General features: G+C 41.4%; 3 protein-coding genes across 3 annotated transcripts in view; 2 read left to right on the top strand and 1 right to left on the bottom strand.

Annotated features, from left to right (window-relative positions):
• The first annotated feature begins 82 nt into the window (after positions 1–82).
• Positions 83–5,621, top strand: LOC109470844. Its single transcript, XM_019769933.1, has 7 exons — positions 83–98; positions 471–569; positions 1,239–1,376; positions 1,923–2,017; positions 2,530–2,639; positions 2,914–3,023; positions 4,117–5,621. Exons 2-7 carry the CDS (start codon positions 480–482, stop codon positions 4,279–4,281), a joined length of 708 nt encoding a protein of 235 aa, XP_019625492.1. The 5' UTR covers positions 83–98; positions 471–479; the 3' UTR covers positions 4,282–5,621.
• LOC109470843 (kelch-like protein diablo) lies at positions 5,423–13,932 on the bottom strand. The gene is made up of 7 exons (XM_019769932.1): positions 13,856–13,932; positions 11,705–12,680; positions 10,669–10,850; positions 9,116–9,296; positions 8,439–8,554; positions 7,441–7,550; positions 5,423–6,522 (listed from the first exon to the last, which is right to left on the bottom strand). The coding sequence occupies exons 2-7, from the start codon at positions 12,669–12,671 to the stop codon at positions 6,285–6,287; spliced, it is 1,794 nt and encodes a 597-aa protein (XP_019625491.1). The 5' UTR covers positions 12,672–12,680; positions 13,856–13,932; the 3' UTR covers positions 5,423–6,284.
• A 223-nt stretch (positions 13,933–14,155) lies between these two features.
• Positions 14,156–16,312, top strand: part of LOC109470842 (26S proteasome non-ATPase regulatory subunit 11A-like) — a 13,161-nt gene continuing 11,004 nt past the window's right edge. Inside the window, exons 1-3 of the mRNA XM_019769931.1 lie at positions 14,156–14,287; positions 14,484–14,585; positions 15,129–15,253. Of these exons, the coding sequence (XP_019625490.1) occupies positions 14,173–14,287; positions 14,484–14,585; positions 15,129–15,253 (342 nt within the window). The 5' untranslated portion in view covers positions 14,156–14,172. The remainder of the gene's footprint in view (positions 14,288–14,483; positions 14,586–15,128; positions 15,254–16,312) is intronic.

The raw sequence follows: 16,312 nt of genomic DNA, 5'->3' as shown, positions 1-16,312 counted from the left end.
GAAAATGTGGGGGACAGGTAAAAATTCCCGTTTATTCTTAGTAGTAAATGACTCATCGATATAGAAACTACGTCACTACCGGTAACTGTGGGGAAGAGGTAAGAAGCCACGTTTCTTTATATTGCAAATGATCCATGCACATTTGAGACTTTAGTTTCAGATCATGTTTAGCAAACAACTCTTGAATGAACAACTGTTTTCAACAGCATTACCTTACCTTACCTGGACCCTTGGCCAGGGCCACCGACTTTGACAACAGCATGGGTTAATATAATAAATTGTTGATCATTTTACAAAGCATATTGTATAAGAGTACACTGTATAACGATTTCACCTAAAGGTCAGAGGGCAATCTGACAATGTCAACAATGAGTCAGGGGGGGATTCCCGTTCTACTCTGCCTATAGTATCAGTCCTGTTACGGAGGACGGTCTTCACAAGCCTTTTTACCTACTTTTCCTCGCATTTAGTCATCGAACATGGCAACATACTCGCCGGCAGTGAGAGAAGCGTCGTTGTCCGGCAAAATCAAGAGATTTCCAGAGAGAGAACGCCAACTGTTGAACACGGTATGAGCAGATTTAAAGACCTTGTCCACTTCACGCCTCGAATGACGAAGTATGCAAATTAGGTTTAGATAACTGTGAACCTTTTTTTCATAACTAGCTGGATATTTTGAGGAAAATTAGACAATACTGTGTTGTTTGTAGCATCATCAGTTGAATTTGGTAAAGCAAGTGACTGAATTTCCGCCCTTCCCAATGGTTGCTAAGAAAAGTCAATTTTTATTTTGGTTTACACGTTACACGTACTTGGTTAACTGGATAACAATCAACAACTTGTCTAACGTTGTGTGTGTACCGTACTTCGTCTGTGCGTGTGCGTGAGCTGAAGTGTATGTGTGTGTGTGTGTGTGTTTGTGTGTAAATGTGTGTGTGTGTTTGTGTGTGTTTGTGAGTTTGTGTGTGTGTTTGTGTGAGAGTGTGTGTGTGTTTGTGTTGTGTTTGTGCGAGTGTGTGCATGTGTGGTGTGTCTGTGTTTGATTGCGTGTTAAGTGTGTGTGTTTGTGTTTGTATGTATGTGTGCTTGTGCCTATGTGTTTGTGTGTGTTATTTTTAGGGAGGGGAGTAGGAATGATGGAAGGTAAAAAAAAATACATGGATACAGCGTTATTTTGAAACCAACGGGGTAATGTTATCCACCTTTCGGTTTTCATTTTCATTTTCATCGTCACAAAGACCTTACGCTCACACGGATGGCAGTCTATGACCAAGGATTTCAGGATCAAGACATGTACAGACGTGAGGAGGGAACATCTTGTAGCTGTTGCTGAAGGTGTGGACGGTGCCTGTTCTGATTTCAAGAAAGATGTGAAGGTATAGTATATATTAAACGGATAAAGGAAATCTGAGATTTCAGACTTCATTTCCCTCCATATCCTGTGTCTGACTGACACTTTCTCCTGTCAATCTTTCCCACCCACGTGCTGTCAGCCTGACCGATCTGAACAATAGCTAAACAAACTCACAGCTCAGCCACCCAAAGCAATACTTCCGTACTGGTAACTGTCAGTGTACTACATACAATTAGCCTGGGTACCATCCTGGTTACTAGTAGTTTACGTCCGTTCCCACAGTCGCTCCCACGGTGAGAGCGGACAGATCTATATGTATCTATATATACACCTGTCAAACATCCACACAATAGTTTCCTCTGTGTGACAGTGTGTACAGTTGTTGTGTACCTTGCCTCTCTATTCCGTCCTTACTATATCCTACCGCTTGCATTTTGTAGTAGGCTAGCTGTTTACACACTTACCTTGCTTTGCTATTGTTATCAGTCTATTCATATTTCATCCAACAAAGGAATAAAAAAAGAATATCTCTGCAAATGTTACAGTCAAGATACCTTTTTTCACTCAGACCCGGCTTGAGTTAGTGAAGAAGATGCGCTGTAACGGGGAAGTGCATGTTTACAAAGGCGGAAATCATGAGGGGTCCAAACGTGTGTTCTACAGGCAAGTTTACGTGTACTCTTGTACGTGGATATTATAGACTATAATAGAGTCCGGACATTTCGGAAGGAAATTGAAAGCCAGTAGGTTTCGCATGCACTTGATCTTGGATAATGCAATATCTATTTCACCGAATGTGATTCAATTGTTGATTCAATTGTTTTCCACTAGGAATGGCCACAATCTGTACACAGAAACTCAGTAAAAGCATCCATTGGGGTTCCACCCACCGACCTATGTCTACACTACACAATTGATTAATCCTTCACCCTTGTTCATATTTACTTCCGCATTCGGTGCGTTCTCGCTTCGGTGCGTTCATGTGAGAAATACCCGAAGCCCGTCTAAGCTGTTGTCATCTTGGTACCTTGTCCTGCCGATATATCTAAGTGTAAATTGGAAGCCTACGTCTTGCATGTTCTTATCTTGGGTAATGTAATATCTATTTCACATGTAATTGAATTAAATAGCTTTTGCCCTTCTGCAATGCAACTGGGAATTTATCTTCGCTACAGATACTTCATGTTCGTGCGAGCCAACACGACCGGGACCTATGACGTGTTTCTGGCTACTCTGTGCCGCAAGGAGGAAGAGCCGAGCTTTTTCGGAATGCTAGGGAAGGCCCGTATGTATTTTACCTCCGGGCACGGAGGTATTGTTTTGGGTGGGTTTGTGTGTATGTTTTCCGGACATAATACAGGTTGACAGCACGTGGGTGGGGGATACAGAATGACAGGCAGAATGGCAGGAGGTTAAAAGGCCAGATAGGGGAAATGGGGTGAATGCGAAGGTCTCAGAATCTGGCCGGGAATTAGCTGGAATTAGAGGTCGAGAGGAACTAGAAGCCGAGGATTGTTTTGTTCACTTTCCTGAAATAACCTTCCATTTGTTGTTTTCAGTCCTATTCATGCTGTTTCCTGAAGCGCTCCTGTTCCAGATTGCGACAGACGCCGCGCTATCGCAGGTAGCACAGGTACTTGCTAGAGGCAACATCACTGCAGATGACGAGGTAATTATATTTCATTACAACACTGTCGAGGTAAAAAAAAAACATATTTGCAAAAGGCCTCTGGACTTTGACACAGGAAAAACTGAATATATATATTAATCGTTGTAAACAACTGTATTTTCAAAAGAAAAGTTGGGGTCGTGTGGCGCAGCGGTGGCGCTTTCGGCTCAGGACCTAGAGGTCCTGGGTTCGATCCCCACCCCGGTCACCGACCTTGTGAAAGGCACTTTACACGACTTTCCTCACTTCACTCAGGTGTAAATGAGTACCTAGCCTCGGTTAGGGACGTCCCTCGGATAGGACGTTAAATGGAGGTCCCGTGTTTGGGGAGAGCCATACCCCGCGCACGTAAAAGAACCCACCACACCTTTCGAAAAAGAGTAGGGGCATGCCCCGGTTTGCGATGGTACAAAACTGTCTAAATAACTACAAATCACCTGGATGGAGGCCTGGCGAACCCCATCTCGTACTAGCCACTAAAGGTAGCAGAATCTTCAGCTTGTTGAAGGCGGCTGCCTCAAATGAAAGAAGAAAAAGAAGAAAGTTTGAAACTTTATTCATACACCATCTTATTGAAGCCTGTATTGTTGGGAATTTACAATAAAAAGTACTATGAAGTCAAATGTTAAATATAAATGTGTTGAAACTGTGTAGTCCTCTTTATGATTTAGAGACAATCATTTACAGACATACATTTATTATAATCCACGTGTGCACGATTAACAATTTGCTTGTTTCTTTGTCAAAATGTAGGCATATTGTTATCAAACTGGCTCGAACTGACACAAAGTAAAGGATGTAGTTTGTGTATGCCCTAGAAATAGAAAGAAAGATAGGCCTAATTTTTATAAAGAAAACCACAGACACCATTTTAATACTTATAATATTTCAACATGTCAGTCCAATCAGTCTTTGGAAATATTTGGCCTCTTGTTCATGATTTAATTACTATGTAAATTTGTGCTTTGCTATGTATCAATTGTATTGCCTTATGTGTTGGTGGCGGCATGAATATAAGTTTAAAACTTGAGTGTGCCGTCACCATGTTTTGTCAATAAATGTTGCAATAAAAACATTATTTCATCGCTTGCAGGACGTTTCTCTGATACACGTGTCAGCCTTGGCACTCTCGCGAGGCACAGTCCCCAAGGACCTTGGAGACAAAATCATCGAGTTTGAGTTCGTGGAAGACCTCATAGAGAAGGGATTTCTCATTCCTAACGGAGACGGCTCACAAATGACTTTGAAGTTTGAATAGTCAGCATATCGTACTGCAATACAGAAATCAAGAAACTGCACGTTGAATTTTTTTTTTTATTTAACGTAAATAAGGTTTTGAAGCACAAACCTTATTTACGTTAGGTAAAAAAAAAATTCAGTCCAGTTTGGTCCCTGGTGGATTCAATTAAAGAAATTTGGATAGAAAGTAAGTTTAGTCCTCAAAGCCCGAGTCAAAGCAGCTTGTCAGATCCATGCAATATGTCGGTTTGTTTCTTTTTCGTTTTTATGGCAAATGTGATCAAATCGGTCATGCTGTGATTTCTGACAAAATTTGATCTCAAACTTTGAAGCTCTGCTGCAGTACTTTAGATACCCGTTAGAAGGACCTTGGCCTTTGCTGCCCCTATACCTTCCACTGAATATCATCAACCACCATCTACTGCTTCTGAAGTTATGTTGTACATATACAAAAACACAACCACTGTAACAACGTAGGAACACGACAAGTGACACCATTTTCGAACTTGAACTTCCACAACTGCTACTCACCTATCAAAGATCATTAAGATCCATTCACAGCTTCTCGAGTTATGCTGTACACATACAAACAATAAATGCATCAAAAGCCCCCTGCAGTATCATTAGAAAATGCCAGGTAGATCATTTTGAAGTTGACGTTTGTTGATACAACCACTATTTACCTTCTAAATTATCATGAAGATCCATCCAGAGCTTCTTGAGTTATGTGCTGTTGACATACATTCAGGCCCACACTCAACCATGCACAAACCGAAAATATACCCTTCTGGCAAAGGCAATAAAAAATTAAAGTATTATGGACCTGATCCCACCAAACGAAGTACTGAATCCAGCAGAAGTCAACATGTCATACTACACTCACTCACACTCACTGCACGGCTTAACATCCGTTGTTCCCCGTCATGCAAGGGTTGGACCTACTACTAAGTATTAAATTGTAACTGGTGTGTTTGTATGGGTGAGTCATAAAAATCCAAGTCCATACAATCATGTGCATCATTCTTTGTTTATTGTAGAGTATCAGTATTCATTCTGACCAATTGACATCATTTATAACAGGGGGTGCCCTAACTTTGGACATGCCCTAACTTCGGACTGATTTTTTACTGATCTTATTAATGCAAAAGTATGCCATGTTTGTTGCCACTAACTTCGCTAATTAAAAAGGAAAATAAACATAGTCAATATGCGTACTGCTGTTATTTGCATGCAAATTATAGTTCTATATATTCATTTATCGTTTACTCGAAAAAGAGAAAAAATAGGTCATTTTCACCAATCATAACAATGGCACTGGAAAGTAGGTCACTGCATTGCGGCGGCTCGTGCCCAGAAATAGACCTGTACCAAGATTTGAGAATGACACAACTGCCATATACACAGTCAAGGAATAAAGCTTTACAAAACAGTAAATATTTGAATCTCTGAGTCTTTGTTTAGTAGAAAACCGACCCCCGAAAAACAACATCAACACCATTGTCGTCTGCATTTCCCATGATTCCCATGGGACCACATTGACTGCGTAAGCTGGGTTTTCAGTAGAAACACGGACCGATTGCATTAAATACTACCCTCCTCGAGAAGTACAACCAATCACCATTTTACTGTCCAAATAAAGTTAACATGTCATAAAATTCTATTCTTATTTTTGTTTAAATTACTTAATTTCATCATCGTGTAAAGAGAACAAAATAACCAAAGTGTCCGAAGTTAGGGCACACTGTCTAGTGTAGCCGCATTCACGAAGGTACATTCACGAAAAAATCTCACAGAGTTTGTCACTTGTAACACGGAGCGAGAAGAGCTTATGATTAGTATGAATGAATTTCTTATCCAAGTATGTTGTTTACATTAATGTTCTCAAAATACATTCATCAAAACCTGACCACTCTCTGACAACTATAGCGATAGAGTGCCGTGAGTTCGAGCGCGTGAAAAAGCGTCCAATGTTAGGGCACCCCCTGTTATAAGTACTCAACTAAGATCCTCATCTACTTGTAGTCAAGAACAACAACCAAAACGTCTGCGTCCTACAGCCATGTGAGAAGAGACCTCCCATTTGTCGGTGACGTGGTCGTACACCTCCACACTGCTGTGGTAGTCGTTCCCGTCGTACCCTCCCAGCGCGTACAGGGTCTGTCCTAACACGGCCACGCCCACACCGCTGCGGGGAACACACATGCCAGCCACCACCGTCCACACGTCCAGGGACTGGTCATACATCTCCACATCAGGTAAACTGGGAGGAAAGCATATTACATACATGTGGGCAAATATTATAATAAGGCCACACCAATTTAATTTGTTGTTTCTCGGATTCACCCTGTCCATTTTCTTCTGATTTGGAGAAAAATTTTTTCTTTAGGTTCTAAATCAACTACAAAATGCACAATAAAAGACATATTTTGGCTTGAATGGTTGAAGAAAGTCCTCTTCTTCCTAGTTGTTACAGTTAACAATTCAACTTTGTTTCATTTAAAGTTCAAAATATATTGTTTTAATTATAAACCAGCCTGGTATGTTGACTTCATAGGTCATATTGTACCATTTCCGGCTATCATGGGGTGCCTTGGCCTGTTTTTTTTTTTTTATTTCGCCCTGTCGCTTCATATTTTTTTCTGAAAAAATCCCAGAAACAACAAATTAAATTAGTGTGGCCTAATGGTCATGCAAATTCTGTTGAGAAAACTATATATATAGGGTTGTATTATGCAACCAAAATCTAATTGGCATTCAGGTTTGAAGTGTTGAGAAGTCTGTTAGTAACTAACCAGGGCTCAAAATACTCAGGGGTGCATGTGCACCTTAGTGCACCCAAATTTGGAGCTGTGCACCCATTTTTTTCTGTGGGTGCAACAGTGCACCCAAATATTTTTCTTAGGTTTAGTAATACCATAATATGTAAAAGATGTTAAATGTGTAGTAGTATACAGCATATTCTTAACATCAAAGTGTCAAAAAAAATAATACAATCATAGTACTTTTCTTGAAATGAAATATAATAATCATTATAGTTTTTGCTACTTATCTTATCTTACATGGTGCACCTAAAATATTTTGCGTGCCACCAGTTTTTTAGGTTGGGTGCACCAGTGAACTTATTCCCAAAAACGAATTTCGAGCCCTGCTAACGTAACACCTGTACGAGTGTACCCACCATGCACTTCTGTTACAGCCTCCCACCACGTACAGTTTCCCGTTGAGCGCTGCCAGACCAGTCATGGAGCGTCGGCTTCTCATGGAGGCCACAGGACTCCACTCATTCAGCTGCACGGGGGGAAAAGTCAGTATACATCAGGGCTCGAAATAAATGGTGTCCCGATGGCCACTGACCACTGAAATTTAGGCCAGGACAAGCACAAAGTATCTTTGGGACACTTTTGGGACAACAGAAAAATAATCAGCATAAGAATGTCTGGGCCCTTCTTTAGTTGTTCAGGCATGTTTCCTGACTTTTGGCTCAGGAAAAGCCCCCGAAATTTCTGCAAAATTTCTCCCCAAACTCTGCACTTCTTTACTTGTGTCTGGAAGTCATATATATTAAGCAACATAAAGTTGACTTCAAGTTTTTGTCATACATACTTTCCGAAAAACAGGTTAGGACAATTCATCCTCAGTTTGGGACAATTGAAATTTATTTTTGGGACAGTGCTGGGACACTAGGGAAAAAAGTTAATTTCGAGGTCTGTACATATACATGACATTGTACTTCAGCTGTCAAGTTACTGGACTCTCAATAAAAGCAAGAAAAGGGTTGGATTGAAAAAAGCTGGCCGAGGGCAACCATAATAATCTCAGAGTAATCTTACATGTTGTGCAACGTAGCGTATGAAAACATGAAAACATCTCATCTGGTGGTCACAAATGCAAACGGTGACTACAGCAGAATCAAATATTTACTCAACATCAATGAAGAGGAATAAAAATAGAACTGATAGGAATAATAATGGCAAGTTACTAATAGCCTCGAGTAAAAATTGCGAATGTGGCACCTATTAAATTGATCAACCACATGAACGAATCAAACGATTGAGGAAAATGGGGCACAATCCCTCAAGCCTTTAAGTCAGATGTGCTGTCACTTCTTTATATCACACAAGCCAAGATAGGTTATTTCCAAGTTTAACCAAGAAGCCATAAGGCCTGAGGTCTGACCTGTGTGTTATACCTCTCCACTGTACTCAGGTCTGATGTGCCGTCATAACCCCCTGCGATGTATATGTACACACCCAGGGAAGCAATCCCGGCCATGCTGCGACGACTGCTCATTTCTGGAAAAAAAGGAAAAACAGATTTTCAGACAGTATACAAAGCAACCACATTTATTACACAGTTATTACATACATGTACCATGTACACTACTACATTTCTATCATTACTTATTATCACAATCATGGAAATATATGTCAGCATTTTAATCCTTGATTGGTGCAATCATTGTGGCAGAATGGAGAGGCTTCGTACCATGAATTGGAAATTTTCACATACTGCAATACCAAATTGACATCAAATTTTATCAGAGCTTTTAACTTAAAATCATTATACATGTCTAGGAGTTAAACTGTGTGTTCTTACAAGTACATGTAGGTATAAAGTAAAAATAGTCCACTTCGTTTAATGTAGGGAAGTACACGTACATTCCTACAATAATTTTAGCGTATGCTATATTCAATTTGATAGCATATCTCCTTGGTTTGATTTGTAATCCGTGACACTCCCCCCCCCCGCAACCCTCGACCTTGTTGAAAAGTGGACAGGTCATATACAAGCTTTCAAGTTTAAATAAAAGCTTACTACTACTTACTTACTACTACATAGCAACTGTTAATCACCTGCGATCTTGGTCCATTCGTTGTAGTTGGGATCATACCTCTCACATGACCTGAGACTGGAGCTGCCATCGTACCCTCCGCAGGCGTACAGCCGGCTGTTATAGGACAGCACACACACACTACTGCGCTGTTCCAACATGTCAGCTGCAGGAACAAACTCTTCTGTCTGTGGGTTAAACACCTGAAGAAAGGCAGGAGTTAACTAGACTATGAAATCATTCTCATTTATTCCTACACACAAACATAATGACACAAATACAGACACATACCATGGTTCCAACTACACACTCTAACGGTGCAAGCCATGTTTTCTGTGTAGAAGATGCTAGGTTGCCAAGTTTTCTTTTTTTTTTCTTTTTGCTTTGACCACACCAATTTAATTTCTTGGTTAACGGATTTTTCTAGAAAAATATTGGAGCGGGCGGGCGAAAAAACAACAACAAAAAACAGGCCTAGGCATCCTATTATGGTCCGAAATGGTACGATAGGAGCCATGAAGTCAACACACCAAGCTGATTGAAAATTTAAACAAGGAATTTTGAACTTCCAATGATACCACTGCATTGAAAGATGGAATAACAGTAACAACAGTAGCAAGAAAAGGACTGTTTTCAACTGTTCAGGGCAAAAAATGAGCTCTTGCAGTTGATTCTGAATTTTTTTTTTGCAAATTAAGGAAGAAAATGAAGCGGGCAAATCCGTTAACCAAGAAATTAAATTGGTGTGGCCTTACAGAGTGAACTTTTTAGCTTATGGCTTATGAAATAGACCATGGTCCACCTTGGCCATCATGCATGTGAACAAAGCATTACTGGTTAGCTCAGGCTTATGACTAATGTCTTCTAAAAATAAAATAAACAGCCTGAAATATTGATGGGCAGCCAACTGGCTTTTCGACTTGAGCTGCCTAGTGCTGAGCAACCTGAAAAAAAAGTGTATTTCGAACACTTAACTCCTCTGCTTGGATGGTCCCATGAGGGAGTTAAGCTGGAGGTCCCATGTTTAAGAAGAGCCACACTTTATTAAGATCCACCACTCTTATACATAAGATGTGAGAGGTTCAAACCTTACAGTCTGGTCTCAGGTTTCTCATCTTGAAGAAGTGATTAAGTCCTGTTATGTCAACCCTCCACAAAATGTGGTAAATCTTCATAAATAAATATATAAAATAAAGAATTGTAGTGTAAATAAGGCCACGTGACACCAATTTAATTTTTGTTATTTCTCAGATTTGCCCTGTCCATTTTTTTCTGACTTGCAAAAAAATTTTTTTTCTAAATATAAAATGCTCAATGAAAGACATATTTTGACCCAATGGTTGTTCAATTTGTTCAATATAACAATGCAATTTTGTTTTAATAAAAGTTCAAAATCTATTGTTTTAATTGCAAAGCAGCCTGGTATGTTCACTTCATGGCTCATATTGTAACATTTCCGGCTATCATGGGGTGCTTTGGCCTGTTTTTTTATTTCGCCCTGTCGCTTTATATTTTTTTCTGAAAAAATCCGAGAAACAACAAATTAAATTGGTATGGCCTAACAATCATTCTGACCTCCACTTGTCTGAGTGCCCACAGCCCATCTGACCCTCCCACCACATACAGCAGCTTGTCAATGACTGCAGCGCCTGCACCTCTGCGGGGTGAGGACAGGCGAGTAACCGTGCTCCACATGTCACGATGGGGGCTGTACCTCTCTACAGACCGGATCGTCTCTCTTCCAACAGTTTCTCCTCCTGAAATATCACAAACAATGCTACCATTAAGAACCTCTATATATACACTAGGACTCAAAATATGCATGTGCACCTTAGTGTACCCAAATTTTGAGCAGTGCACCCAATTTTTTTCTGTGGGCGCACCAGTGCACCCAAATATTTTCAAACTCAGTCTGGTTTACATATATTAATGTAAAAATGTTAAATGTATAGTAGTATACAGCATATTCTTAACTTCTAAGTGTCAGAAAAATAATAAAATTATTGTAGCAGTACCTTGCTTTAGATATGAAACATGTTAGTTTTTGCTAACATTCTACTTATTTATATGGTCAGGTGCAGCCAAAAATGTTTTTGTGTACCCAATATTTTAGGTTGGGTGCACCTAAGTGCACAAATGATTCAGAAAAAATGAATTTCGAGCCCTGTACAAGTACTAAGTAATGGTGGGTTCTAGACAGTATTTTCTAACATTAGAATCTTGTTACCTCGTCCATAAATCTAGAAAGGTTAAACTTTCAGATATCGATCTGGATCTTATCACTGGAGGTACAATTATACCAGTATGTACAGTATGTGTGAGTATAATGGGTGTGTGACGGTGAATTTGTGTGTACTGGCCCCTGTTTGCATGCAATTGTGTGCATGTGCGTCTGTGTGTAAATTACTATGCGTCTGTGTGTATGTGTCTGTCCAAAACCATTACACGACCTCTGAACCCTGCTCTGAACAGATACAGATATGTTGCTCACAATATGGGCTTTTGATTAAAAAATTTACTCTCACCCCATAAGAAAACTTTAGCCCTTTTAAGAAAGGAGCCTGTGTGGCCTAAAATATGTTCCTAATCGTTACAAAGACTGAGTGCATACCAATAACATAGATGTACTCAGCTTGTCCAAAAGACAACCGTGGACAGGTGCGCAGGTTCAGCACCTGGGACAGCCTCAGGTCTACATGGTAGTGTCTGGCGTGGTACTGACGAGCTTCATTCAGGTACTTCCTCGTGTCTTCTCGTCCAGAAACTAACTCTTCTGCCACAACTTTCTTAGTCAGAAACTCCCACGAAACCAGCGGGAGACGAACGTATTCCAACACAGAAGCCAACTGATCGGCGCGAGTCTCTGGATCATAACGGACCCAATTGATAACCGCAAGGAACACACACTCTTCCTGTTTAACGTTGAGATGATCGCGTTCGATCAGGTTTATTAACTGTTCTTTTGGAAGCTGTAAGAACTCCTCATGTTGACACACCTCCTCAAAATGCTGCTGTGTGAACATGTCTGCCGTGTTCTTCAAGTCAAAACAACCTCTCGTACCCGCAAAGTTTCTGATCCCCAGACAGTTGGAAGGATCTAGCTCTTTCTTCAGAAAGTCACAACAAATGTCCTGTACTTTGTTTAACTGTAACAGACTTGCTGCATTCAGGATGGCCTGTACGTTCTCTTGGGTTACCTGCACATGGCCCTTGTAGGCAAACTTGACAATCTCTTCGATGGCATTGGCTTCCATGTCCTTTAGTTTAACAATGTATTCTCTGGATTCTTTGACTTTATGAGTAAACATGGCATTAAAGTATGGGCTGACAGCGGCTAAAACCACCCTGTGGGCAGGAATATCCTGTCCGTCTACTGATAAGATAACATCACAAAGCTCATTTCGCTGTCTTAGTTCATCTAAGGATTCAATCAATCTGAGTGCATGGAGCTGCAGCTCACTCAGACTGTTAGCAGGGTCTATGTTTGAAGAGAAGTTGTCTGGATCAGGAGTGGAGCGCTTGGCTGTGGTCCCGCTGGCCACCTGATAGCTGGGTCCAGGTACTTCTGTCATCATCATGTCTCAGTCCTACAGATGTGTGGGAAAATCAAGTTAGTAGACTGCAGAGTGACAGTAAAAAAAGACTAGTAGGTGGCCATGGGGATTGGTGGCCCTGGGTTTTTTTTTGGTGGTCCGTAGTTTAGTTGTAATAGTGGGGGGTTTATAGGCGCTACCAACTGAGCCGGCAAATGGGTCTAGACCTTTTTGGACGAGTGGTTAGAGGGTCTGCCTGTGGACTGGTGCCCAGGTTTGGTCGTGTTCGAACCCCGGCCCGGGACCAAATCCTAACCACTTGACGACACTCTAACCGTTTGGCCGAAAAGGTCTAGACCTGTTTGCCGGATCAGTTGGTAGCGCCTATAAACCCCCCCAATGTTTCATAGTATTTCTTGAAAAAATGGGCACTACACACAAGGTTGAAATATCATGATACCCACTAAAAATACTAAAGGGGTTAGAAAAGGAACAATCAGGACAGCAGGAGACATAGGGGGTTGAGGTATCACAATACAGGGGGTTGATAGTATGGGACAGGGGGTGAAATATCAGAATAGCTTGGCAAAGCGGCACAACGTCCCCACAACATGGCAGCAGGACAGAGGGGGGGGGGAGTAATACTTATACTTCACCCCCTGTCCAATTTGAGACAGCAGGACAGGTGTGAAGTATCGGAACAGCAGGACAGAGGTGAAGTATTGGGACAGCAGGACAGACTGGGTTGAAGTATTGGGACAGCAGGGCAGTGGTGAAGTATTGGGACAGCAGGACAGACTGGGTTGAAGTATTGGGACAGCAGGACAGTGGTGAAGTATTGGGACAGCAGGACAGACTGGGTTGAAGTATTGGGACAGCAGGACAGACTGGGTTGAAGTATTGGGACAGCAGGACAGACTGGGTTGAAGTATTGGGACAGCAAGACAGACTGGGTTGCAGTATTGGGACAGCAGGACAGAGCTGAACTATCAGAACAGCAGGTCAAAGTGGGTTTTTGGTACTGGAACCATTTAGACGTTATGCATAATAATAGGTGGCACTTCCTCTTTCTCCACGTCCACATGTATTAAGGTTACAACAAGGCCCGACACAGTGTTGAACCAAGGAAATTATATCTAAAAAACTACCATGCCACATCAGCACAACTAAAGCAATTTTGTTAGTACCAATATATGCAAATATTTGAAGCCAAAAGACCCAATTTCTACCTTATCGCTGTCGGAAATGTGGAAATGTTGTGGCATGGCACCTTGTGAACATTGGTCTGTTCAAAAACTATTGAGGGGGGGGTGGAAGAGATAAAAAATCAACTTTTGCACGTACTCTGGTTTTAATCCTGATTTGCCCAAACTCTCCTTAGTTTTCTGTCTAAACACCACATTCTCTCAAATATGTTGTCCACGATTGCTCACACAAAGGAGCTTATCTTGCTCAAATCTTACACTGTTTCCTGGCTTACCCCCTCCACGGTTAGTTTTTGGAACAGTTCATTAGGTATAAACGCCAATGCGAGACCGCCTGGTGCATGTTGGGAGAGATGCACATGGAAGGGTCCATGATGGCGGCGCAGGAGTTGGAGAAAGCTCTGGCTCTCCGAACTACAGACAACCACGCCGCTATGGATATTCTACAGAGCATAGGTTAGTTCTCATGGCATCACAATCTTCTTATAGTGTCTTTGTGGCGGTTGAATCTGGAAAAGAATCCGCTCACTGGTTGATGAGCGCGCAATTTCTTCCCTCAAAATCTCTTACTCATGATCACCCCCCTCCCCACTTGCCGATTGCAGTCGTTTTTATTGTGTTGATAAATAAACGCTTTGTTCTTTTCCTGTAGTAAAAAGAGATATCGTGGATGGTGACGAGGAGGCGACCAGAGTGAAGGAGCAGGGGATTCTGGAGTTGGGCGGTCTGCTGGCCAAGACGGGGCAGGCTGAGGGTACGTCACTACAACATTCGTATAACTATAATATACTCATACGCTGCACTCAAGACTGTCTGTTCAACTATGTTCGTTGTTAAATCATGGTACTCAAATTTATGTCATGCTTGGGCCACAATAACGTTCTATATGGGTATTCTGGCCTGTGTGATAACTAGCCATATCACACAGTGTCTAAATGTGTTTTTCTATAATTTTCTTGTGGTTAAATATCAAATACTACTAGTCCACAGACTAATTTTAACACATTTTGCATGTGCCAAGTACACCACATTAGAAAATTTGAATACTGGGTTTGGATGTTGGAATTGATGTTTGAAAGTACAGTAGTTAATCCAACATGGTGCAAAGGACATCATATAAAAGATAAATATGATGGACTAACACTTTTACCCTAGATTCTTTTTTAGTTCTTAGTTTGGCATTACATGTGTACTTGATGTGGGTAAGTTGTTACCAGCAGAGTCTGCCTGTGCTGATGTGTATCATTCCCGAAAATACAAACACAAAGCTGAAGAAGTGTGTTGTTGTGTTGTTTAGAGCTGGGAGGTCTGGTAAAGTACATCCGACCCTTCCTGTCCTCCATCAGTAAGGCCAAGGCTGCCAAACTGGTCAGGACTCTGGTGGACCTGTTCCTGGACATGGAGGCAGGCACTGGTACAGAGGTACACGTCATCTGTTCTTTCTCTCATCTAAGGCCACACTACCTTAAGTTTATGGATGACACCCTCCGAAGACCCCCAAACTAAGCACCTCGGCAGAACGTACTGCACCTGCACAAAACCCGTAATGTATTGTACACAGCAGTTCGGCAGAACGTCTCATATAAGGTTGTGTTCGCTCATATAAGGTTGGCATTTCGACAGTAGTTTCCAAATGTTGTGTCGGAAAGAATATCCTCTGCAACAGGCAAAATTCTGATGCAACGTTGACCAAAAACCCAAATAAAAACGAAAAAATACGGGGTTCTGCGCAGGCGCAGTACGTTCTGCCGACGTGCTCCCAAACTAGTGCACGCGGGTCGGTGAATAAAAAAAAATTCCGGCCCAAAATAAAAATGCTACTAAACCACAGGAATACAAAGCTGGTAGTGTGAATTTGCGGTAGTACAGTACCGTTCGCGTTATAGTTAACCGGGTACCCCGTTACTAACGAGTTATTTTTTCGTCAGAAAATGGTTAGAAAATCGTCAGTATTTGGTTAGATTTTCGTCAGAAAATGGTTAGAAAATCGTCAGAAATTATTTCTAACGCGTTACCGTTTGCGTTAATGTGATAGGGTCGGATTTCATGTTTGTTTTGCGCGCCGACAAGACAATAGCAATTTGCCACCTCCTGGGGCGTCCGCTAATGTGTTGCGATGTTGCCCCTTGAAAAATAACAGCACCAGAGGCAAGTGGACATGTGATTCGTAAAATAACTTTGTGGTTTATCCATGTGTCGACTGTGTGAAGCGAATTGTGCTATCTTTTAATGCTATTCTATAGTTATTTCTAGCGGAAAATTACGTTGTGTAATACAATGTATGTCAACAAAGTGTAGCAGTGGGCAGACGATGTCTTGTACATTTTGTACCAGCGGCGGCCTACCGCTCTCACAGGACGGCATGGGACGTGACGAAACAAGAAATATCTGCCGTAGAAGAAATATAAATCGGTAACTCATGCCTTAAATTCACGGCGGTTTTTGACTCAAAAGAAAAATTATTATAATTTTTGTAAGGCG

Source organism: Branchiostoma belcheri, unplaced genomic scaffold, assembly GCF_001625305.1.
Source record: "Branchiostoma belcheri isolate BF01 breed outbred unplaced genomic scaffold, Haploidv18h27 scaffold235, whole genome shotgun sequence".
Classification (NCBI taxonomy): Eukaryota; Metazoa; Chordata; class Leptocardii; order Amphioxiformes; family Branchiostomatidae; genus Branchiostoma; species Branchiostoma belcheri.
Note: the sequence above shows the minus strand (reverse complement) of the source record. Positions and strands in the feature narration are given on the sequence as shown.